The sequence below is a fragment of the Aplysia californica genome, unplaced genomic scaffold (assembly GCF_000002075.1).
Source record: "Aplysia californica isolate F4 #8 unplaced genomic scaffold, AplCal3.0 scaffold00338, whole genome shotgun sequence".
Classification (NCBI taxonomy): domain Eukaryota; kingdom Metazoa; phylum Mollusca; class Gastropoda; order Aplysiida; family Aplysiidae; genus Aplysia; species Aplysia californica.
Genome location: NW_004797608.1, coordinates 153,554 through 177,523, shown reverse-complemented (window position 1 = coordinate 177,523; position 23,970 = coordinate 153,554). Strand labels below are relative to the sequence as shown.

The 23,970-nt window shown below is 39.5% G+C and overlaps 1 protein-coding gene across 6 annotated transcripts in view; it reads left to right on the top strand.

Moving 5' to 3' along the window:
• Window positions 1–23,970, top strand: part of LOC101848055 (collagen alpha-1(XXIII) chain) — a gene marked incomplete at its 5' end in the record, with an annotated part of 76,817 nt that overhangs the window by 27,213 nt on the left and 25,634 nt on the right. For 4 of the 6 annotated variants that reach the window (XM_035970919.1, XM_013085041.2, XM_035970915.1 and 1 more), the window contains 11 exon segments: window positions 3,222–3,311; window positions 4,525–4,650; window positions 5,211–5,282; window positions 5,751–5,840; window positions 6,363–6,410; window positions 7,719–7,751; window positions 9,508–9,543; window positions 10,064–10,099; window positions 10,586–10,630; window positions 12,439–12,465; window positions 14,979–15,065. In XM_035970919.1, coding sequence (XP_035826812.1) covers window positions 3,222–3,311; window positions 4,525–4,650; window positions 5,211–5,282; window positions 5,751–5,840; window positions 6,363–6,410; window positions 7,719–7,751; window positions 9,508–9,543; window positions 10,064–10,099; window positions 10,586–10,630; window positions 12,439–12,465; window positions 14,979–15,065 — 690 coding nt within the window. 6 annotated transcript variants of the gene reach the window in all.

Here is a 23,970-nt window from a genome sequence, read left to right as displayed (position 1 = left end):
TATAATATTACAGAACTTGTAGATATTTTCCTCTCTTGAATGCACTTTAAACAAGAAGAGGTGGGGCAATACGTTGAAAAAACGGGGCTGGAGTTCATAAACTTGGCAAGAGTATCGTCGTGTCCTCTCATCTTGTCTTTTCTCTAGACTGCACATCACGGTACTGCACGTGTATATTATGTATAATATATTCTATAACTTGGTGTAGCTGTGTGAAGCGACCCTGTATTCCTCTCAATCACAACACGACACAGTGAAACATAGAACATAATTATCTTCGTTGTCCAACTTCGAACAGTGCACGCGCCAAATTTGGTCAAGCAACTTCTTTTTAAAATGTCATTACTTTCTAATTATCTTCCTGAATTGTTCAAAATGTTTACTAGCGTATTCTTTGTACTTATTATTGTGTGACCAATTGTAACAACGGTTGAAAAGAACATTATTCGAGACACCAAGAAAAGTGTTTGATCTTGTTTGGCGAATGCACTACTTGAGTTTGACGCTAACGCTATCGTTATAAAAATATGGAGGTTTACGTTGGAATCTCAAAATACACAGATCCCGTTTTATGAGGTTGCGTATTTGAAAGAAAGATCCTCTCAAAACGAATTGTATATTATTTAAAACCTGTTTATCAGTGACACAGTATTCTTTTTATCAACAAGGAAATAGATTAAGACCCATTGTTTGACTTAAAATTGACCTAGGAATAGGAATTACGGAAAACACAAACCATTACGTCATTTCTCTCGACACTATTTAAATGACTGAGAAATGATTTTAAAACGTCACAAACAGAAATAAATAGACCGGTGTATTACTCTTGAATTCTACACCTCTTATATTCTTGCAATCATCTTTGGAATTTGATTTTTTTTTTAGATTTAAAAAAAGATCCAAATCCTCTTTTTCTTCCCTAAAGGGTTTTCACACCTACATATTGCATGCTAGTTTTGGTGCTCTGGGTTCTTTCTGCTCCAGAAATATTCTGTTTTTTTTCTACCCTGGTTCGAGGTATTGCTTGTTGCATTATGGTTTGAAATGAAAACAACTTGAAGCTTGCTTTAATCCGCACTTGAAACGGTGCTAGAGTGTTTGGGTCAAACATAATATAGTCCACGATTGTGTCAGACAATGCAAGACGCAAAACAAACATGCATGTTTTCTGCCGTGAACGGAAGAGACAATACAAACTGTTCTGAATCCAGTTATAATGAATGACGATTGCGATGAAGCTTGTCTGATCACATCACATAAATGTAGACATTGAAGTATAGTTTTGACGTTTTTGAATTACCATCCATCCTAATAGGGTTCGGATTAGACATGTAAATATAATAATATAATTATGAATATGACTCTATACACAATATTGCACATGTTTTCTTGTGTGAATTGGTTCCCAAACTTTACAACTTACAATATTGGTTCGTTTTCTCTAAAAACTCAAAAGCAAAACTTAAAACAGATACATAATTTATTATTTTTGGTTGGTGAGATATGGGCCTATATCGTTTGGCGCAAGCACGCTAGGACCGCAGTGCACCTCTGGCGTCGCTGCGTCTACATAACACAGCCATATTATTACATGTATCCTTACGCTGCACTGCATACGAGCATCTTGGTACTACTCTGGTGTCCTTTCCCTAACACTCTGGATGTCTGGTTCTTGGCTAAAAGTAAACCTTTTGATTCACTTGGAAGTGGCCAACGTTGGCTTTCGAGACCACACCACTTGATTGTCTGTCCGCGTCCATAGAAAGATGCGTGAAGGGTCAAGGTCGGGGTTGTCACGTGATATGAAAATATATCACTTGACCATAGAGATCTGTTTTCATTGGAATAAATAATTAAACTGTTTTTAAGTAGAAGAAATTTCCCTGTGTAGATCGAAGTCTCGTGGCGGAAACTCTGATCTGTCACTGTCAATTTCCTTCCACTTTTTTCTTTTTCTTTTCTTCTTTTTGAATATTTTGTTTCATTTACATTGCACTTGTTAAATATTTATTTTGTCAAATTGTCAGTATGAACTTCTTTCTTTTTTGTATCATTTTGTTTTTGTTGTTTTATTGTTGCTTTTTAGGCGGGGGAGTGGAGGTAGTTTTGGAATGCATTTGTCGGCAACGTCCTTCACATTCACTAATAACTTTGTTCAGTGGCAGAATCCAATTCCTTTATTCAGTGGCAGAATCCAATTCCTTTATTCAGTAGCAGATTCCAATTCCTTTATTCAGTGGCAGAATCCAATTCCTTTGCTCAGTGGCAGAATCCAATTCCTTTGCTCAGTGGCAGAATCCAATTCCTACTCTTTGCGTAAAGACAAAGGGAGAACAGAGACAAAAAACACAGAGCAGACGAAAAGAAATACCACAGTGGATGCCATGTGTGCACAGCTAGATGTAAAAACATAGACTTTGTTCTAGATAAGAGAATCTACAATCCCAACTAGAGAAAGCTAGGAGAGGGATGATTTGTGACAGGCATGGTCGTACTTTGAGAAAAACATCAGTGCAAGCAGAGTCTATTCGCGTACAAACTGAGGTCCAATGGCCTTATAGGCATCTGTGAGGACAGATGAATTTCTTGACGGGGTGGGGGGGGGGGAGGGGAGGGATTGTTTGTAAGCCTACGACACGACCCATGCCTTTTTCCATAATTCTTCCTTTACTGTACACGTGTCATAATGAATTCAATCTTTAAAAAAAGAACAGACATCCCAAGAGAGTTTACGTACAAGTAGAACTGTAGTTGGGACAAAAGCATTGCTGGGGTTTTTTAAGCAACGTTTGTCTTTTTGCATCCTTTGTCTATAGATCTTTTCTCCTCTTCTCTGAATTTCTCATTTATATTATTTTGATCAACTGTACTCTACCCCTTCTCCTCGTGTTCATTCTTTCTCTCTCTCTCTCTCTGTCTGTCTGTCTGTCTGTCTCTCTCTCTCTCTCTCTCTCTCTCTCTCTCTCTATCTATCTATCTCTCTATCTATCTTTCTATCTATCTATCTATCTATCTATCTATCTATCTATCTATCTATCTATCTATCTATCTATTTATCTATCTCTCACTCTCGCTCTCTGTCTCTTTCCATCTATCTATCTCTCTCTCTTTCTCTTTCTCTCCCTCCCCAATCTCCCCCTCTCCCTCTCCCTCTCCCTCTCTCTCTCGCCCGTTCTCTCTGCGCATGCGCTGCAGGAAGCTGTCGCCTCTTGTGTCCACAGGGGGAGCTAGGCTTGCCTGGAGGCCGGGGATCTGTGGGACTGCCGGGACCCACGGGCGCCAAGGGCACCAGGGGCAAGAGGGGGAAACGGGTAAATGAGAATGATGATGACGATGATAATGACAATGAGGATAGTCGTAATGATAGTGACAATGATGGTGAAAATACTGTTGATGATGGTGATAACGACAATGGTGAAAAGGGGAAAGGGGGAAAAGGGTAATTAATAATAATGGCAATGACAATAGTGATAATGATAATGACAACGGTGAAAGGGGGAAAGGGTAAATGATCTTGACGATGATTGTGATAATGATAATGACAATGATGGTGATCATGATAATGACAATGAGGGTGATAATGATAATTACAATGATGGGGATCATGATAATGACATTGAGGGTGATAATGATAATGACAATGATGGTGATAATGGTAATGACGATGATAGTGATAATGATAATGACTATGGTGATGGTGATAATAACGATAATGTTGATTGTGATATTGACAATAGTCATAAAGCATACGAACAGCAAAAGCTCTGAAGAGTAATCGGGATAAAAATAAGAAGAATAGTCGTAATATCAATAGTGGGTCGATTATTTATTGTTACAACAGAATAAATAAAGAAGATGAAAAAGAAAAAGAAACACAGTTTCCTGCATTAAGTCAAGGTATTCATTTAGTTGCGTGTTCTTTAGAAGAAAAAAAAAAGACAAAACAAAATGTTCTCCCATCTTGAGAGTCCAGCTTTGTGCGTCTGCTGAAATATTTCGCTACTTTTCTTGGTTGTACAAGCATGAAAAGTGCTCTTATACTTTCTAATTTTTTTGTTCTCTCTCTTTCTCTCTCTTGATATCGTGTTCCTGTGGCCAATTTCTCAGTTTGAATCTGATTGGTCTCTGCATTCTTGAAACTCTCTATCTGAAGCGTACACAAATTTTATTTCTTGCAAATTTGTAACAATTTTAGAAATTCTCTGTATCGAAAACATTATTTCGAATTTTAAAAGTTGACTTCTCAGTTTATAAAAAATTAATTCAAATTGCAAGACTTCAGTTATCAGTATAGGTTATTTCTAAAAGTAAAAGTTGAATTCTTAGTTTAAAAATGAGCCTTTCAATTTGCCGAAGTTATGCTCTACAAGTTTAGAACATACCATTATTTCAAACTACAAAAAATGACTCTGCGAGCGTTATGTACGACTCTCTGAGCGCCACGTACGACTCTCCGGGCGTCACGTGAGCTCTGTGAGCGACCAGCACGAGTTGACCTACCTGGACTTTCTCCACTCCCGACAGGGTAGGCGAGGCGCGAGAGGGAAGACGGGCTTCACGGGGTTCCCAGGTCCTCAAGGACCGCCAGGGGAACCCGGAAACCTGGGCCCCAGGGGCATGAAGGGAGCGCTGGGTCTCCCTGGGCAACAGGTATGACGTCACGCTGTGGACGACGCGGGGGCGGAAAGTTCTATAACTCTTTATTCGCTTGGCTGGAGAGGAATAACACTGCAATACTATAATTATGTTTAGCTTTTGCTGAGGACACCCATAAACCGTAATGCATGCTACTAGAGTATAGGCGAGGTTTATACCTCTACCTTTGTACATTGTACATGTCCTACTTGCAAATACGCCAGCTTTCTTGCATGACTTGAGCTTTCAAAGTAAGGTCAAGATATCAATCAGAAAGTGATTGTATAAAATTATTGTCTAGATCTCAATCGTAGAAGCAACCATACAAGTTAAAGGTGATAACATACGGTGTAATCAGAAGAGATATAATGGACAAAATTATGAAATGTAAACTCTTATAAATTAAATTTTAAGTTTCTCATATGAAGTGTTAAGTTTGTCAACTGTGCAATATTGAAGATGGGCAAGATGTTGTTCTTGATGAATAAGAATCTAATACAGAATTGGGGAAACGCTCCAACAAGAAAGGAAAACTATAATATTGTCTGAGGTGTGAACAATTTGGGATTCCCCAGGGGCCAAAGGGAAGTCCTGGAATCCCAGGCAGAAATGGACTGGACGGCATAGCAGGCACAATAGGACCGGCTGTAAGTTGACTTGGTGACCCACTCAGAGTAACGAGATTGGAAAAATAAAATTGTATGTTTTGAAGGACAGTTTGATAATGGCATATCCGAAACGTTGACAAGAAAGATCTGGATAAATCTTCAACAAACAGTCAGTCTAGAACAGATAAATGCATGAAGATTTAGATCATATCAATTCAGTCACTTTTAAAATAATGGTCAGATTCCTTTATATAATTATGCTTCGCACCAAAATGGGCCCAATACACTATTTTCACACAAGTTTAACGATTTGCAAAGTAAGAAGTTAACGGTGGTAATATTGATAATTATGATAATAATATAAAATTAATCGTTCAGCCATCACAGTCTGAAAATGACTAGGAAAATGAATCAGAGATGTTATGCGTGAGTCACAGATTCTGATGTTATGATCGTGTTTGGCGGTTCACTGCCCTGTAGCTGGTGTTCTGATATATTGCTCGCTAGGGGGAGCCAGGAACAAAGGGAGACAATGGCGAAGTGGGCATGCCAGGTGTCCCAGGAGCTATTGGACCGCCCGGCCTGCCAGGACCACCAGTAAGATTTCCCTGCATGACCAATCAGTTGAAAGAAAAACGACAGAATACTTTTTAAAAACCTATTACACAAGATTTCATAAGTCTAGATCTACGATATCTAGCAGCTTTTAAAAAATATATGTTTCTCAAGTTTTCATAAGTCATGATCTATTTTTTAGCAGAACAAATTTTGGAAGAAATTGTAAGCTAGTGAAAGCTCTTCGCAATCTAACAAGATGATGTAAATTATTGTTTACGTACCGTATATCTTTTATAACCTAACACTCTCTACCTGGTGTTATGATAACTTTTTCACTACCTGTATACAGAAACTAAACTTCGGAAAACATTGTAATCAAGTTCAATTATTGTAGTAAAGATAAAGATACAGTATCCACTAAGATCAATATGAAATTATTTTGAAATAATTAATATAATATCTTTTACTATGATGCCGTTGAACGTTAAATGAGGCGTTTTTGCACATAGCTGCGTTTACCCAAGACTGAAACTGAAAGTGTACTACTGATTCTGTTGACAGGGTGAACCAGGCGTTATCGAAACCGTTGGTACTGGTAATGGAGACGGGGTAAGACATCTCATTACGGTTGAAAAGAAACACAATAGAAGTGTAATCTTTATTTTAATTTTAGTAAAAGTTTCACGGCACTCGCAACACAAATAGAGGGTTATATGAGTGACGGAACATCTTACATCGTATCTGTTTGTCAGTAAATATTTGTTTTGGTGTGAACAAAGAGTTGAAAAGGGATATCACATATACACTGACGTACTCTGTACACAAATGTAAGTGAAACATCTCCCATTGAAGTGAAAAGGTAGCGTTGATAATTGAGATAAGACAACTATTGCATTGCTAAAAGCATTACAGACAAAAAGGAAAGCAAATCAAAAGAGATGACAATAAAGATCCAAGAGAAGAATGGTTTTTCAAACAACTACTTTTGGAAGGTTGTTGTTAAAACACAAATGACATAATACAACAATATCTACTAATCGTAACTTGCAATGTTCACAATAATATAATACTAATTTGCTGGTATCACATCTTACTTTAATTCTGTATGAATCTGGGAAAAGTTGGCAGAACCTAATACATGTAACAACACGGAAGCAAAGGAGCATTGTTATCATAATTGAAAAGAAAACAATATTTCAATTACACATGACAAAGGAACATTGTTATTATAAACGAAAAAAAATCAAGATTTTGATGACACCTGACTATTTCTTTTTCTGTTTTGAAGATTATCCTTGTTATTTTGTTAGCTTTTTCTGTTTTGAAGATTATCCTTGTTATTTTGTTAGCTTTTTCTGTTTTGAAGATTATCCTTGTTATTTTGTTAGCTTTTTCTGTTTTGAAGATTATCCTTGTTATTTTGTTAGCTTTTTCTGTTTTGAAGATTATCCTTGTTATTTTGTTAGCTTTTTCTGAAAGCTTGTTTTGCCGGGTTGTGGGTTTTGGGTCTTTTTGCTTTCACTTTTGCCTTGCTTTCTTTCTTTGACTTGCGGGTTTTGCTACATTTATTTACAGTTTTACGATTTTGGAAACGAATGCTATGATATAATTATTTGAATTATCTCGTGAATAATCTAGAAGAGTTATGATGAATCAGTATGAACTGATCAAGGACATGAAAATGTGTCCAGGTTTTGTAGCTCCGTATTATCAATATAAGATATAATCAAATACAAATACAATATTATCATGATAACAAAATATTACACTTTTATAAAGCTTTAATTAAAAGACACACGCTTAAAATGATTACTTCGCTTCAAATTAAACTGGAAACAAGCATGCTCTGTTGAGAGTTGACCTGTAACGAATGTGTGATAATGACTATCCTATTTCGCTTCCATTGACACTTTCCAGTTGCCAGGACCCCCGGGGCCGCCTGGTCCTATGGTGAGTGTGTCAGAATATACCCGGTTCCCGTGGATCCGGTTTGGTTCGGTTCTGTTTGGTCGTCGGAGCTAGCCAGATATTCCTCCACGGGAGAGAAAAGCTGCCATCGTGGCAACGGACCGAACGAAACCGACAATGACCTTCAAGAACAGACGTGTTTGTTCTTCAAGGCCGTGAGTCGGGTGATCGTTTTGGGGCAGGGGTCTAGTTTTAGTGTGCACTGCAGCCGCCGGAAACCGAACCCTAACGGAACCGAATTAAGCCGAACCGATCCTTCAATGGGAACCCCTTTTCAGGGATCACTATTCAGTGCCCCTACATATAATTCTTTTGCAGTATGCACACTAGCTCGCTTTCCCTTCAAACAGCCAGCAGGGGTCTGGGGAAATGGGGGGTAAGCTAACTTCCGATAGAACACACAAAAACAAACAAATTTTGAAAAAAAAGCCCCAGCAGAAACTTTTTAAAAAAATAAGTTTGTATTCATAAAAATACATGAAGAGCATTTTTGAAACTCATCAGCTTTATTTGTCTTCTCCATCTTCAAGACATCCGTCGGTGGTGTAAAGCAGTTCTGTAAACTGTGTTGTGTATTTTAACGAACATTGGAGTCAGCGTGCTGACAAAATGAGTTACTTCTCGGATTCAAGCCTGACGAAATAGATATATCATGCTTGTATGTGAAGTTTTCCCAATTTATAAGCATGAAATGGTAAAAGGAATGTTATAGTTAAAAAGTATGGCATCAATAGAAATTCTACAAATTTGGCCGTTGTGTCGAGTTTTGGCCATTGTCTCCATTTATGGAGTGCGAGAAGTAACTCATTTTGTCAGCCCGCCTCACTTTCTCCGACCCTGCTCTCTGTTCCTCTGGTTAACTCCTGATGTAATTATTCATTGCCCATATAAGGTAAAACTATGTCCCAGCGGCAGGCTACTACTGTGCATACTGCATGGTTAGTTGAAGGGGAATAACTAGACCACAGCCCGTGTGATCATCCGGATAATTATGTACATAATCAAACTTGTTGTTTTTTTACCCTGACTCGAGTTCTTGAATGTAGGTACTGTGGGTGTGGGTGTGGTGTTTTTTGGGGGGGGATGTGCTTGCTTGTGTGTGTGATAGTGAATGAGAGAGTGAGAGACACAGAGAGAGGGGGGAGAGAAGAAGAGAGAGAGAGAGAGAGAGAGAGAGAGAGAGAGAGAGAGAGAGAGAGAGAGAGAGAGAGAGAGAGAGAGAGCGAGACAGGAGGAGGAGGTGTTTTTATTATCATATTTTTGTCTCGTCATGTGCTTTAAAAAAAAAAAAACGTATTAATTATCAATTATGACAAATTAGGAAGGAAGGATGGATGGAGGAAGGGTGTCAAGTTAAAAATGGAAAGATAGTGAAAGGGCTGTGTATGAGAGAGGGAAGGGTTGAATGCATGGTGCTTGCACACTTCAAAGAAATAATATGTAACCACAAGATGTGTTACCGCACTTAAATGTGCAATTTAATTTCAACATTATTTAGTTAAGGTTCGTGTCGGCTTCCATCACCAACCTGATTCTTTTTTCATAACTTCTGAGAGGGTATTTGTTGTTCAGTTACATCATCTTTGTACGGGCACATAAGTCGTAACGTCCGACAGGGTATTTGTGGTTCAAGTAGCCTCTATCTTTGTACGGGAATATGACATAGACGTCTGTTTGATGTTCTTACCCGATGTCAAGTTCTTCACTAATTCTTTTCTCTCACATACACGGCGTGTAGGGGCCCATGGGACTGCAGGGACCTCCAGGTATTAAGGTAAATAAAACCGTGCACTCTGGGAGGTTCTCCTCATTGCACCCCAATAACCTTTGCAGAAAAACCTGACATTTTAAATATATACTCGGAGACTGCGTCAGATCACTTAGGAGCAGCCGTTTGTACAGACTTAACGATATCACCTGAGCTTCTTGTTTTTTTTACCTTAAAAATAGATAATTACGTGGCATGCAATTTTCTTAGATTTTAATCATGAAATGAGATTGAAAAGTTATATTATAGTGGTATTTGCATAAATTCAAAAGTTATACTATAGTGGTATCTTCATACTCTCTTCGTCAATGGGTTTCTGTATAAGACAGACAGGTGTAGCTATATATAGAATATCTCTGGCGTAATGTCCTGAAATTTTTTTTGAAATCTATTTGTAATATGCACATTTGAAATGTTCACATGGATGAACAGAATAATTAATTGCATGTAACAGTAACTGCATGAATCCGGAAAGGAACTAACAACTCAAAAGAGAGTTAACATTTGGCTACTTTTCTCGTTCCAGGGAGATAGAGGCCCTTTGGGACCAGAAGGTGACCAAGTGAGTGTGATTTTTTTTTCAACAATTGCTACTGAAAGGGAAACTATAGGGTTTACAACAAATACGGGAAAGCATTAATAGGTCTATGAAGAAAGATTTCACTTTGTAGTGTTCTTCAGTCAAAGTTTATTGTATTTACTCGGTTTCAGTTACACTTTTCGATGCCTTTCAAGAGGGGATATAATATGACTATTGAAAACACAGCTGGACTTTGGAAAATTTTCTAGCCTATGAGTTGAATCTGTTTTTACATGGGGTAATTTATTTTGGTAGGCCGATCTCTTTTCATTTTGGAATACAAATATTATTTGTTTTCGGTTTTTGAGGGTCAGAGGTAGACGGTTTATTTGGTTTTGGTAACACTTCTCGATTTTTCGAGATAAAAAAACCCCAAATAGTTTTAGAAAGGCAAAACCCCCGCAATAGATAATGAGATCAAAAATATATAGAATGATTTGATATCTTTTGCTTTTGTGACAATTTTAGGGCGAACGGGGAGATCGAGGGGACCCAGGATCTATAGGATTGCCCGTAAGTGAACACCTTGCATGCCACCTGTAACCCAAATACCACGTAGAAATGACAATATTAACACTTACGGCCATTCAATTTGTGAAACGTTCGGGGACTCGTAATGTTGTTTCGAGCTCCCGTCTCCCTGTTTGATGTCTTTGGTGCCGGGTCCACAAACTGACGATTGTACTGATCTGCGGTCGACGGTTGGAAAATTCCTGTATCGTTGTCTGTCTTGGTTACAATACTCTTCTGGTGTCTCTCGCTACATTGCTGGCAGGTTACTTCTCTGTGTGAGTCCACTCACTCAAGTCCAGAGACGTTGATTGTTGCTCTTCCTTTACCTTCTTTTCCTTCACATATCTGTCTATCTATTTATCTATCTATCTATCTATCTATCTATCTATCTATCTATCTATCTATCTATCTATCTATCTATCCATCTATCTAGCTAGCTATCTATCTATCTAGCTATCTATCTATCTGTATGTCTGTCCATCAATCACACGGTTAGTGTGCCTATTCCATTGAAATTCACGTTGTTTCTTTTCTTTCTCTTCACGTTCCTCTTTCTTCTCCCCCCTTTCCCCTCTTCCTGAAACATCACCACCGGGCTCTTGGTTTGAAAAGAAATGCTCTCTGACCATCTGTATAACTGAGAACTAGCTTCCTTTGTGAGAAAAAAGATGCCACCGTTTTGTGTAAGCTGATGTAAATATTGCGGCGTCTTAACCTATGATAGTGGGGATGGATGCGTTTTGTATACGTGTGGGTAGATGCCCAGTAGTTTTTGGAAGCTTCCTGACCATTGATGCTCTGTGTGTGCGTCTGTGTGTAACGTCTTTGTCCCAGTCTGTGGCACACGTGCATAATTATGAAGATACTGTTAACCCTTTGTTTTTTCACAGTTCAATGTTAGTTTGACATTCTTGAATCGTGGCGGAAGATAATATAATATAACAGATAGGCAGCATGATTCTGAGCTAGTGGCCTTAGCTCGAGTAGAAATAAACCTGGAGCTGAAGCTACTTTGGCCACGAAAGCGTTTTACGCCTCTTTTGTTCTGCTTTAGCTTCTCACAAGCCCTGTTGTTGTCTCCGATTACGTTGAAGTCCTAGTCTTAGTGTGGACGACAGTTTCTGCTACTCCAGACTCCTTATGGACTATCGGTTCTTTCTTTTGTGGTCAAAAGATAAATGATACATTGTTGTGGTTTGTCTTTAGGTTGCTGGGTTTTTTTGTGTCTAAGTAAGGTTTTACGGCGCTCGTAAATGCATAAGGTCATATGAGCGTCAAGGGGTGGATGTCAACAGAGAAGTCCTTACAGGGAATCAGTCTTACTCTGCTCACCTCTTTAGCTGCAACAGCACAAAGTCTACTTCGACTATCAAGGCACCTCAGAAATAGTGGTCACAAGAGTGTGACAAACATACAAAAGAATTAGAGGGGAAATGACGATAGTAAGGATTAGGAAAGAAAAAGCAGCAGTTCCCTGTTGCAGTTCAGGCATAGTTATGAGCATGACATTGATGAATCAGCCCATTTACAATTACAATTCTACTGTACATAAGAACTCGAGATGTTAATGCCCCCGCCCCCTTTTTGGGAATGGCCTAAAGACACCTCAGCCTGTAGCCCCGTGGGGTGAGTGGTTTTACTAACAGAGCACAAAAGTGAAGATAATAATAACAGATAGATACGTAGCATTTGTATAGCGCAAATCCCCCTTCAACAGCAAGCTCTATGCGCTTCACAATCAATACATGACAAGATAAATATATCCTTGCTTAATATGCAACTGTGAAAACGGTCCATTCTGCCACCAGGGACCAATAGGCAAATCAGGCGAACCGGTGAGTGCGAATGCCCGAGTTGTGTCTCTCTATCGTTCATTACGCTCGCATGAATCTCTTCTGAATTGTTTCATCTTATCTAAAACTCGTTCTTTTTTTTAAGGTTTTGAGAGTGATCTTAAGTGTATGGTCACTCTGAAATAGACACATTATTTTTTAATGCATTAATTAAAATCTCATTTCTTTCTCTCTTTTTTTTTTTGTATTACATGCTGCTCTGGAAATAGGGTACAATTTTTATTAACCAATCAGTCTTATTGGAAAACACCATTTTCTCATCATTAAATGGCAACTTTTTTTTGTCCACAATACAACAGCATTAATTTTGAGAGAACTTGTAACGAAAATAGAATATATAAGCGTAGACAATATTGTTTTAGTTAAGCTTTTTTTTCCTATTTGGAGTGTATCGTTCATGATCATATTTCTGTCTTCTCGTGTGCTTTTCACTTAAAACTAAAACTCATTAATTATAACAATTACTTGTTTTTGGTTAACCTCTTCTGCTTATAAGTAGAAATAACCCACATAAAAGAACAAAATTAAGACTGGTGAAGAGTCCAAACAACGAAACAATGTGGTTCACTGACTTGAGGGGAAGGGTAAAGTCGTTCATAACGAAAGTGAAAACAGTAAAATTATGGTGGAAAGCTTTACTTTCGTACCTTCTCACAGGAGCTAAAACACATTGTTGTAAAATATGGTTTGTTTTATGGGTCGTTTATCTTGGGCATGCAACTTTTGAGCCAAATAGTTTTTTCTTAATTTGGGCAACTGCATGGGACGGACTGGGGCAAAGGTCACCACTTCCTCTGATCATGGCTTTTTCCTGAACTCCCCTCAGTACTCACAATCTGGCTCCACTTTTGTTATATTTGTTACTGCTGTCTTTTTCTTTATTTCTCTGTCCATCTGAATCCTTTGAGCTCAACCTCTTGAGAAGGCATTGTTTCTTTCATATCGCACGACATTTTTATTTCGTTTTATTTTCAATTTTCTATATTGATCGACTACTATAATGAATGACTGACATAATCTCCAAATGCGATGTATATGTGCTATTGGTCATGCATGACTCTCTCCCCCTCTTTCAGAATGCTGCTGAAATCACTCAGTGGATGACTTTTGTCGGCTTAGTTGCCACATTTCTGTAGATTGTGTGTGCCTGACATTTCTAATCAACTTAATTCATTTGAGTCTCACTTTCAGATTCGACTACCATCTGCTCCGTGATTTCATAACAAAGCATGCCGTCTTTGGCCTTTCATCTTGTTCGTTTGTTTGTTTGGTTGTTTGTTTCTTTTTTCTCTCTCTCAAGAATTGTGACTCTGAAATGTGATTAAACATGAAACTCAATCACTTATTCCGTGTTATGTGAAGTGTGTGGTGTCTAATATTTGCTGTTCATGTTACATTGCTGTAGTTTAGATCACGTTGTCAGCTAATTGATTTCTTACTGGAACTTTGTCTACTATTCATTATATATATTATATATATTCTGTGTGGTTACGTGTTTGGTGAATTTTAGTTTATAATGTAGATTTGTTCTCCTGTTTTCTTGTAATCTTTCATGTTGTAAAGTTTAAAGCAATCGCATAACCAACGAGAAATACACGAAACGTTCATCTATGCCCACAACTGCATTTCAATTATTGAAAATAATAATTATAATAATAATTTTTTCTAGATATTGTAGTGTGAGCTCATATTATCTTTGAGTCCTATGACAAGTACTTAATGGTGAATTGAACTCTGTGTCTCAAGACAATGTAATTTTGTTAAAGGAGCTATATTTACTAGTTGAAAACCCTTCCTTGTCGATATGAATGTTAAGATAGCCCGCACGCACGCACGCACGCACGCACGTACACATACACACACACACACACACACACACACTCACACACGCACATGCACAAACACACAAACACACACACACACACACACACACACACACACACACACACACACACACATACATACACTCACACTCCCACACACACTCCTAAAAAGTAAACGAATAAAAATAGAAAAATATTTTGAAATACAAAAATCTCCCCCTCTCCCCACCTCCCCACTAAAAACAAACAAACATTTTTCCTCTCGACTCTGCACATTTACTCATCTGATGTTTTTATTCTTCCCTCCCTCCATCCCATTGAATCCCCCCACCCACCCCTTCCACCCACCCCCACTTGCTCAACCCTTTTGCAAACCCGGCTCCATTCCCACACGTTGCTACAACGCCATCCGTTGCTACGACGTCATCCGTTGCTACGATGCCATCCGTTGCTATGACGCCATCTGTTGCTATGACACCACCCGTTGGTATGACGGCACCTGTTACTATGACGACACCTGTTATTATGACGACATGTTTTGCTACAACGCCAACTGTTGCTACGATGCCACCTGTTTCTATGACGTCTTCGGTTGCTATGACGCCATCATTACTATAATAACGCCATCCGTTGCTATGACGCCATCCGTTGCTATGACGCTGCTCACCACAGGGACCTCCTGGTCCGCCCGGCGTAGCGACCAACAGTGACGGCACCTGCCAGTGTGAGAAGGGAGAAAAGGGAGACAAAGGACCTACCGTAAGTACTTTTTGAACCCGTTCTCTTTATGATGATAACTTGTTATTATGAATCTATGTCTTGTGAAAGAGATAATACCCGTAAGTACTTTTGCAAACCATCCCCTTTATGACAATAACGTCATGTCATTATGAATCTATGACATGTACAAGTTGTGATTCCGCTTTGCCCCATGTATGCGGGAGAGAAGTAGCTTTTTGCCTCCGAGCAAGACTTATTGAAACACCCGAGCTTTTAGATAGTGATGAGTCACGCTCTCCCCCCACCCCTTTTTTTCAAATTAAGACCCCCCCCCCAAAAAAAAAACCCCTACTATTTTCGTCCTCCCAGCTTAAGCATCCTTTTTGCTTTTTTAGCTTCCCTATAGTTAAAGTGTGTGTTTTGTACGTAGAAAAACTAGAAACCTGCCGCTGCCTTATTTGTGTGTTCCCTTTTGACTGCTTGATTTAGATCCTGAGCTGCCGAGCTAATGTAATGACTCTCTAGTGCATGGGTGCTTCAGTTAAGTAAGTTTCACTAGCCTCTGGTCTGTACAGCATCGCGGAGAGGCTTTTGGCAAGCCCCAACACTGAACGGTTTTTATCATAACTTATTTTTCCATTTTTCGAGGACCTACCAGTTGTGTCTTTACAAATATTTTTGCTGTTTGCACCTAGAAGCACATGTATTTTAACTTTGCAGCATTTCTTAAAGTGGGATGGGGTGGGTTCGGGGTAGGTTAAAGAGCGATCACAGCAAAGAAAATGTCCAAATTTCTGAAATATATGTCTAAAGTCGTTTTTGTATTTGAAGAGCTGTTAATTCCCAAAAGGGTATAAGCGGCGGATAAAAGTAAAAGTAAGCAAGTAAGTTAATTCCTGAGTTTTTCAACTCAGAGCGGAACCTGTTCCTACGTCCACTGTACATTTATCTTTTTAGCCGTTCCCGTTATTTTATTCCGAACTATGAAAATACCCCCAAGGTTAACTTCTTCCAAATTCCAAACTGATACTACAGTAAATGAATTAATTTAGATGAAAACTCCGAACGTAAACTGCGTTTTCATAGAGTCAAACATTAACTGCCCTTATAAGTGTTTCTCGCCCTCAATGGCACAATTTAGGTCATTTAGAAAACGGCCCACATGTAAAAGGTCAGCGCCACTTTGTTCTACCAAACAGAGACTCTGGTTGGTTTTGTTCAGATTTGAGGGTGGGGGGGGGGGGGGGATTTCTACCTCATGTTCAGAGAATGTTTCTATTGTGTGGACATGATGACGTCACCGTGTCCATAGGCACTGCCGGGTCTGCCCGGACCCCCCGGCCCGCCTGGTGACGTAGGTCCTGAGGTAAGAGAGGCATGGCTGGACGTCGAGTCGGAGACGTACTTTACAGGGTGCTTGCTGAGCGACGGTCCTTGTTGAGCAAATGTTTTTATTGAGTGGAGGTTTTTATTTGGTGACTGGCTTTGTTGAGCGACGGTTCCGGTTTTCCAGTTTCAAACACTGCTTCTAAATAGGGCCATTTCATGACAAATGAAAACTGTAGTGAAACACATAACACAGAGACAATGACCTGCTGAAAAAGTCCAAAGCAGTGCTCAAGACATTATATTATATTATATTATGTGTCATTCCATTGATTCGCTGATTCTCTATATAATATCATTCACGTATTTATTTATGATAATTTCAACAGGCCATAGTCCCCGCTTTACAAGTGCCAGTACAGTTATATTTTCCACGGAAGGGACCAATAGTAATCTGTGGAGCTAGCAAGACATTTCGCTACCTGGGAATTACAAAGTTACATCTGCTCAGTACCCACTTTTGAGAAATTGGACGTTAAAAGAATGTTGAGCTTCACAACATGTCAAGCTTTTTCGAATGCAATTTCTTGAATATCTTGACACCGACCCCGAATAATCTTACAATTTTGATAGAACAGATAGAACATTTGGTTTCTGACCTCATGGTCGTAGTAACACAAAACGGCCAATAAATGTCAGATAGAACTTTATAATTCTAAATTAGCGATTTACTTCAGTACCTATACTAGTCTATGTAATACAGCATTGCTCTGAGCAAGTATTGCAGGGACATGGTCAGAACCTCGCTCAACAAGTACCCTGTAAAAAGTGTTTCTACGGCTGGGAGCATCGTGCTGTCAAACTCTGCATGGCGTGACGTCATATTTCTGAGGAGACAAAAGTCGTTTCGTAATCTCAGTGCTCGGATGTTCTTTCTTTCATCTCTTTCCTTCCGAATATTGAATAATGATACCTCATATCACTCCTAGAAATATGTTTCTTTTAGTTAAACTTAGTTAATGATTTTACGGTATTTGCAATACAAAAAGGTTATATAAGTGTCGAAGATTGGAGGTTTTACTAGAGAGTAATGTACAAGGACAAGAAGACCGAATCATAGTAGAAGACCAGCCAACCACAAACTGTACGTTTATGAAATTTCCCATAATGTTGAAATTATTAGATTAATTGTTTCTTGCGTTATATCTACGTCCACCTAGTTCTATAGAATGTCGGGTATTGCATTTTCTCATGGCCATGCTTTATTTAGCCAAAGCCTCCGGCATGATAATATGACAATTACAACGAATACTTCCTCTTCTAAACATGTCGAGATTTGTCGAAAGAACTTAATTAATCGATGTTCTTCCTCTTTGCGTTCCCCTGCTAGCTATCAGAGGTAGTTGATTGCTGGTCCTTCTTCCTGCAGCACAACTGAGTTTTACGTATGTGGAAGTTTTTCCTGCTTCGAGGGGCTCCTTGCCTTCAGGCAGCCACATCCCGATATGAATTAAGTTTTTCTTACACTGATTAAGAGTATTTTTAGTTTCAGGAGAAGTTAATTTTGAATTTTGCCGGATAGCAACTGAAGCCTTCTCATATCGATTTTAGGAACACCAATTGATTTTTACCATGCGCAACTTGTACGCGAGACCTCCGAAATGTTTTGCTCTTATCCGATAAAGATAAGTGTTCGATCTTTCCTACCTTAATATGAGGTGTGTTGCTGAAAGACGGCAGTAAGAAGGAGCCAGGGGTAGCGTAGAAAGAGTCAGTGATAGGAGAGAGGGGAGCCCAGAAGAAGCTAAGGGTATGTGAAAGAAAGTGGAAATGAAACCAGACGACAGAACAGGACCAAGAAACAGGAAAAGAAGGGAAAGGAGAAAATTCATTGAACTGCTTTGTAGTAAATTTTCGGTAAAACCTTTGTTTTTCAAATCTATTTAACCATATATCGCTGTATACATGATATAATCTGTGAGTGCCTGTTTGTCTCTCTTTGTCTTTTTTCCGTCGTTTCTGTCTTGAATGTAACTGTCCGTTCGTCGGCCTGAATGCTTGCCCCTGCTTGTATGGCTGTGTATACTTGCATGTTTGTGTGTGTGTGTGTGTGTGTGTGTGTGTGTGTGTGTGTGTGTGCGTTTGTTTGTGTGTGTATGCGTGTCTGTCTGTGTGTGAGCCTGTGTGTGTTGTACGTGTGTGTTTGTGTGTGTAGGGGAGGGGAGTATTGTATGTGCGTGTATGTGTGTGCATGTGTGTGTGTGAATGTGTATGTGTGCATGTGGGTGCATGTGTGTGTATATGTGTGTGTATGTGTGTGTGTGTGTGTGTGTTTGTGTATGTTTGTGTGTATGTGTGTTCGCATGACTTACATGACCTAGACCTGTGTGCAGCCCTCTCCGTCAATTCCCGAGACTACACCAGTCCCACAGTTGGTCGTTTCTTCGTTCCACTTAAAGTGACACTTTCGCTATTTCGTCCTTTCGAAATCATCTTGTTTTTCTTCCCCCATTTCCAGTGCCAGTTTGTGTTTACTAGCATGAACATCGCATAATTATCGTGTTATGTCGTACCATGCCCTTCACAATATAATATCTCTAGAATATATGAACACTTGCATTGTATTCTGGAATCTTATCTCTCTGTTCTGAAATTCTTAGGGTTTTTACTTCTATTCTATTTCGATCTGTGAATGGAACTTTAGACTGATGTTTCTTTCCTACGCATTTGAAGTGTTGTTTAATTATCCTTAATAGAATAATATACATATCATGTGTGAGATTCGTATGTGTCTTTTTTTAAACAGAATGGTAGTGTGATTTGATTTTTAACATTTTATTTCAATTGAAGTAAAGAATATTTTAAAGATAAAAAAACGCACACATGGCGGGCGGTTAGCGAGTGGTATAGTGTTCTTTGCTCCTTCTTTCCTATCAATTATCAATCGCCCTTATCTCTCCTTCTCTTTTGTGTTTGTTACTCTCTAGCAACGCCTCTAATCTTCGACACTTACATGACCTTTTGTGGTGTTGTGTTGCAAGAGCTGTTAAACTCTTACTAAGACTAAACTTTAAAAAAAAAAAAAAAGAATGCACACAATGTGGTTGCAATTTGGGCATTTACGTCACTCAAAGGTAAAGAATAAGACCCAGGGGCAAAATAACAAGTTGTTATCTCCACGTAGTCACAGATTTCAGAGGTTCTTTGTACGCTTGACGCGAGGGCGATAACGCTTTTCGCTGACTCAGCAATAGAAAAACTGTCTAACATTTACGTTCTAGATTGACATAACGTCCGAATAACAAACAGCATGTTGACCACACTGTTGTTATGACATTTGGCACAGGTGAGGGATTAAGTGGGTGGTAAAACCTTCACTTCGAGAGAGGAGATATAATGATATGTCACGACGCGGATGAATGAAGCTCTCGTCAATTTTTGGGCATGTAGAGTTATTGGTATAATCTTAAAGCTTGTTCATATGTCTTGCTCTGGATGAAAAAAAATCATTTAATTTGAATACAAGTCCAGGTACTTGCGAATGAAGGAGGTGGGGGTCACCTGGTTTCAGTGGTAAAATTAGTGAGAAAATGGCTGCCAAAAATGAGTTATTTCCTTAGCCTGAGAGTCCGTGGAAAATTGAAAATTTCAATTTTTTGTGCCTTTAATCGAAGTTTTTCAGTAAAAATCCACACAGTAATGTACGAAAGGTTTTGAGCCAAAAATTTACAAAAATTCAACAAAAATTTACAAACATGAGGAAAAAAAAGGCCAGTGTCTTCACTTTGATTATTTTGACGAGCGCCTGATTTCACCACGCTGCCTCACATGATATAAGGCAATATTGCTACATGTTTATTTTTCACCGCGCTAATTTCTGGCTCAGGCCAAAGTATGACCCATACACAAAGGTGACATGCAGGGAAAAAGTGTTAGCTCATGAAAAAAGCCTCACAATAATACAATATTATTATGTAAGTCGTATAATAATTACGGTCATGTCATCTTTTAAACATAGGTCTGGGTGTATTGTTTATTACAAGTTGTGAAGGTCACAGAGGATATTGAAGGCATCAGGTCATGTTTTATGCGAACTGTGAGCAAACAAATTCGTTTATTAGGGTATCCCTTTCGTCAGGAGAAGAAGAAGAAGAAGAAGAAGAAGAAGAAGAAGAAGAAGAAGAAGAAGAAGAAAGAAAAAAAGGGGGGGGGGACGTTTCTAGCCTGCCTGTCAGAGCCGACTTGATCAGTGTGGGGGTACATTCCCGAAAATATACATTACCCCAAAGTGCCAGGAAAGGAAATCACCCATTATACACCAGACACTGCGCTATCCCATTATAACAGAGTTCAATCCACTCAGTATCTAATTTTGAGAATATTGACGTCAAATATTTTGAGTTTCACGCATGTCCAGCGTTTTTGAACGCAATTCTTTGAACGTCTTGATAACGACTCCAAATGATCTTACGATTTTCAAGCAGCATATTATTAAACATTTTGTTTCTGATCTCACGGTCTTCGCAACTCAAAAACGTCCTAAAATGTCGGATAGAACTTTGTAATTCTGAGGTACCATAGTTTTGAGAAATTTGAGGTTAAAATATTTCGAGTTTCACAACATTATTATACACTTTTTTCATATACAATTCTATGAATATCTTGATAGCGACTCCGAATAATTTTACGATTTTGATAGAGCAGACAGGGTTTTTTTTATTTCTGATCCCATGGACTTAGTCAAAACGACCACAAAGGTAAGATAGAACTTTGTAATTCTGATGTAAGGTGATCCTAATCTCGGTCCGAAGCCGTGAACTTCCCAGCTGGTGCAGGTAACACGCATATCCCTGATTGCATAAAGCGTTATTTATCAACTGATATATTCAAGGACAAGAGCGTTTCGCATCGTACGGTCGCTGGGGCTAACGTTCCGTCATCGCTTGTAGACCGGACAAGTGGGGGCTCTCGTGGTCTAGAGGTTAAAGTGTTCGCCTCTCATTCAAGGGTCCCAGGTTCGAATCTGGGCTTTCTTTTTTCGTTCCTCTGGTATCCTTAGGATGTCGAGGGGAGGAGCAAGTTTCGGTCCTGTGCTAGGTGTGTAGTGTCTGTGATAGATATGTTATGTTGTTCCGATCGAAAAATTTTCTTCTCTAAAACTGTCTCCTTTCACCCCCTTTCCTGATCTCTAGCAATGTTGTGTCGTCTGCTTTCGTCTCCACTTTCTGCCCCCACCCCCTCACCTCCTTTGTTCCCTCCTCTGGGCTCATGACTCTTTCTGCAGCCTTTCTACTGCTACTCCTTGGCTCCTTCTTACTGCTGTCTTTTAGGCACTCCCCTGATCTTCTGGTAGGAAAGATCTACACCTAACCTTCTTGGACAAGGGCGAAAAATCTCGTAGGTCCCGTTTGCAAGTTCGGTACGTTAAAAATCCCTTGATGGTCTAAAATCGACTAGAGTAGGCTTAGGCCGCCTCCCGGGCAAGATTCAGAATTTCTTACCAACTGAAAATGTTTAATGTGTCTCACGCGCTCATATGACCTTATGCAGTTGCGAGCGCCGTAAAACAATTTTTTTTTTTAATGACCAGACAAGTGGGTATCGCTGTCACTCAACCTTGCGTATTGTCGAGCAAACTGGCGACAACAACTTGAAATAACATCTTTGATCTAGCCTTACCTCGGACCAAATTCTGTCCTACCAGTGTTAAAGAGTTTTAATGGGGGCTCTCGTGGCCTAGAGGTTAAGGTGTTCGTCTCTCATTCAAAGGTCCCCGGTTCGAACCCGGGTAGCGATGGAAAAATTTTGTTCTCTAAAACTGTCTCCTTTCACACCTCCTTTCCTGCTCTCTAGCAATGATCTGTCGTCTGCTTTCGTCTCTATTTTCTGCCCCCACCCCCCATCACCTCCTTTGCCCCCTTCTCTTGGCTTCTGGCTCTTTCTGCAGCCTTTTTACTGCTACTCCTTTGCTTCTTCTTGCTGCTGTCTTTCCCCCACACCCCCGATCTTCTGCTTAGAAAGATGTATACCTAGTCTTCTCGGACAAGGGCGAAAAATCTTGAAGATCCCTTGGTGGTCTAAAATCGATAAGAGTAGGCGTAGGCCGCCACCCTGGCAAAGATTCAGATTTTGTTACCAACAGAAAATATTTAATGTGTCCCACGCGCTCATATGACCTTATGCAGTTGCGAGCGTCGTAACACACTTACCAAAAAAATGACGAGACAAGTGGGTATCGCTGTCACACAACCTTGCGTATTGTCGAGCAAAGTGGTGACAACAACTTGTTATTGTAGCGGGTAATTCCGCTTGTTTAGCAGCCGAGAACTAGAATAAAATCTTTGATCTAGCCTCACCTCGGACCACATTCTGTCCAATCAGTGTCAGAAAGTTGTATAGTTATATCAATAATAACGCCAAATGACAGATAGAATGTTCTAACGTCACACTGAAGGTATAATATACGATGTAGAGTTATATCCCGAGCTGTTTCTAACCGATAACGAAATTACATAATTAGGAACTGACATAATGCTACGTGTAGAATAAGTGAGGTGTTTCTTATCTTGGTGTTTCAACAGGGTCTTTTAAGGGAAATATTCATCATGCGGATGCAGATGGCTGTCAATCAAATCTTTAATGAGAACATCCTTGACCTTTAATTGTTAGTGACGTTTTCGTGGCTCTCAGTCAATCTGGCTCGGTCCTATCGGACACGGATCGTGGGTGGTTGGCGGGTGCTCTGGTGATTTGCTTCTTCTTTCCTATCAAACCTCTGTCGTCTTTATCTCCCCTCCTTCTTCTTTTTTTGTGTTTATTACTCCCATGAAACATCTCCAATCTTCAGCACTTATATGACCTTATTGTGTTGCAAGTGCCGTAAAACTCTTACGAAAAAAAAAAGGAGACGGATCTTGAATCTCGTGGTCAGGCTTCTTGAATGACCTTATCATACTGAAAGAGCCTTTAAACCGCACTGTACATCAGACTATTTGACCTAACTACTCAATAAAAAGACTTTCTTTTCTTGTTTGATGTTCTTTTCTTCCTCGTGGTATATTTCGTGGTATACTTAAGAACAACACACAAGCTTAGATAACGAACTGGGTATACAGAGGGTGGGGTCTCTGGTGAAGCGCAGTTGTGTCACTGTGCAACATCAATAACAAATTGTGCACTTTAGTTCGGATGAGGAAAAGAGAGGAAGAGGGGAGAGAGAGAGAAAGAGAGAGAGAGAGAGAGAGAGAGAGAGAGAGAGAAAGAGAGAGAGAGAGAGAGAGAGAGAGAGAGAGAGAGAGAGAGAGAGAGAGAAAGAGGGGGGTGGTAAGGGAAGGAGATAGAGAGATAGAGACAGAAAAGTAGCTCGCTCAACCATGTCAAGGTCGAGAGAAAGCTACGACGCAACCAATAATCACAGGAGTAAACAATATCCTGTTTGTTTATTACATATCTACACCTAGAAATAAATAAACAACCCGACCAGACACAGCTTTCCACATGTACATGGGCAGTAAGTGGGCGGGGGGTGAGATAGGGAGAGAGAGAGAGGAGAGAGTGAGAGAGAGAGCGAGAGAGAGAGAGAGAGAGAGAAGGAGAGGAAGAGAGAGAGAGAGAGGCA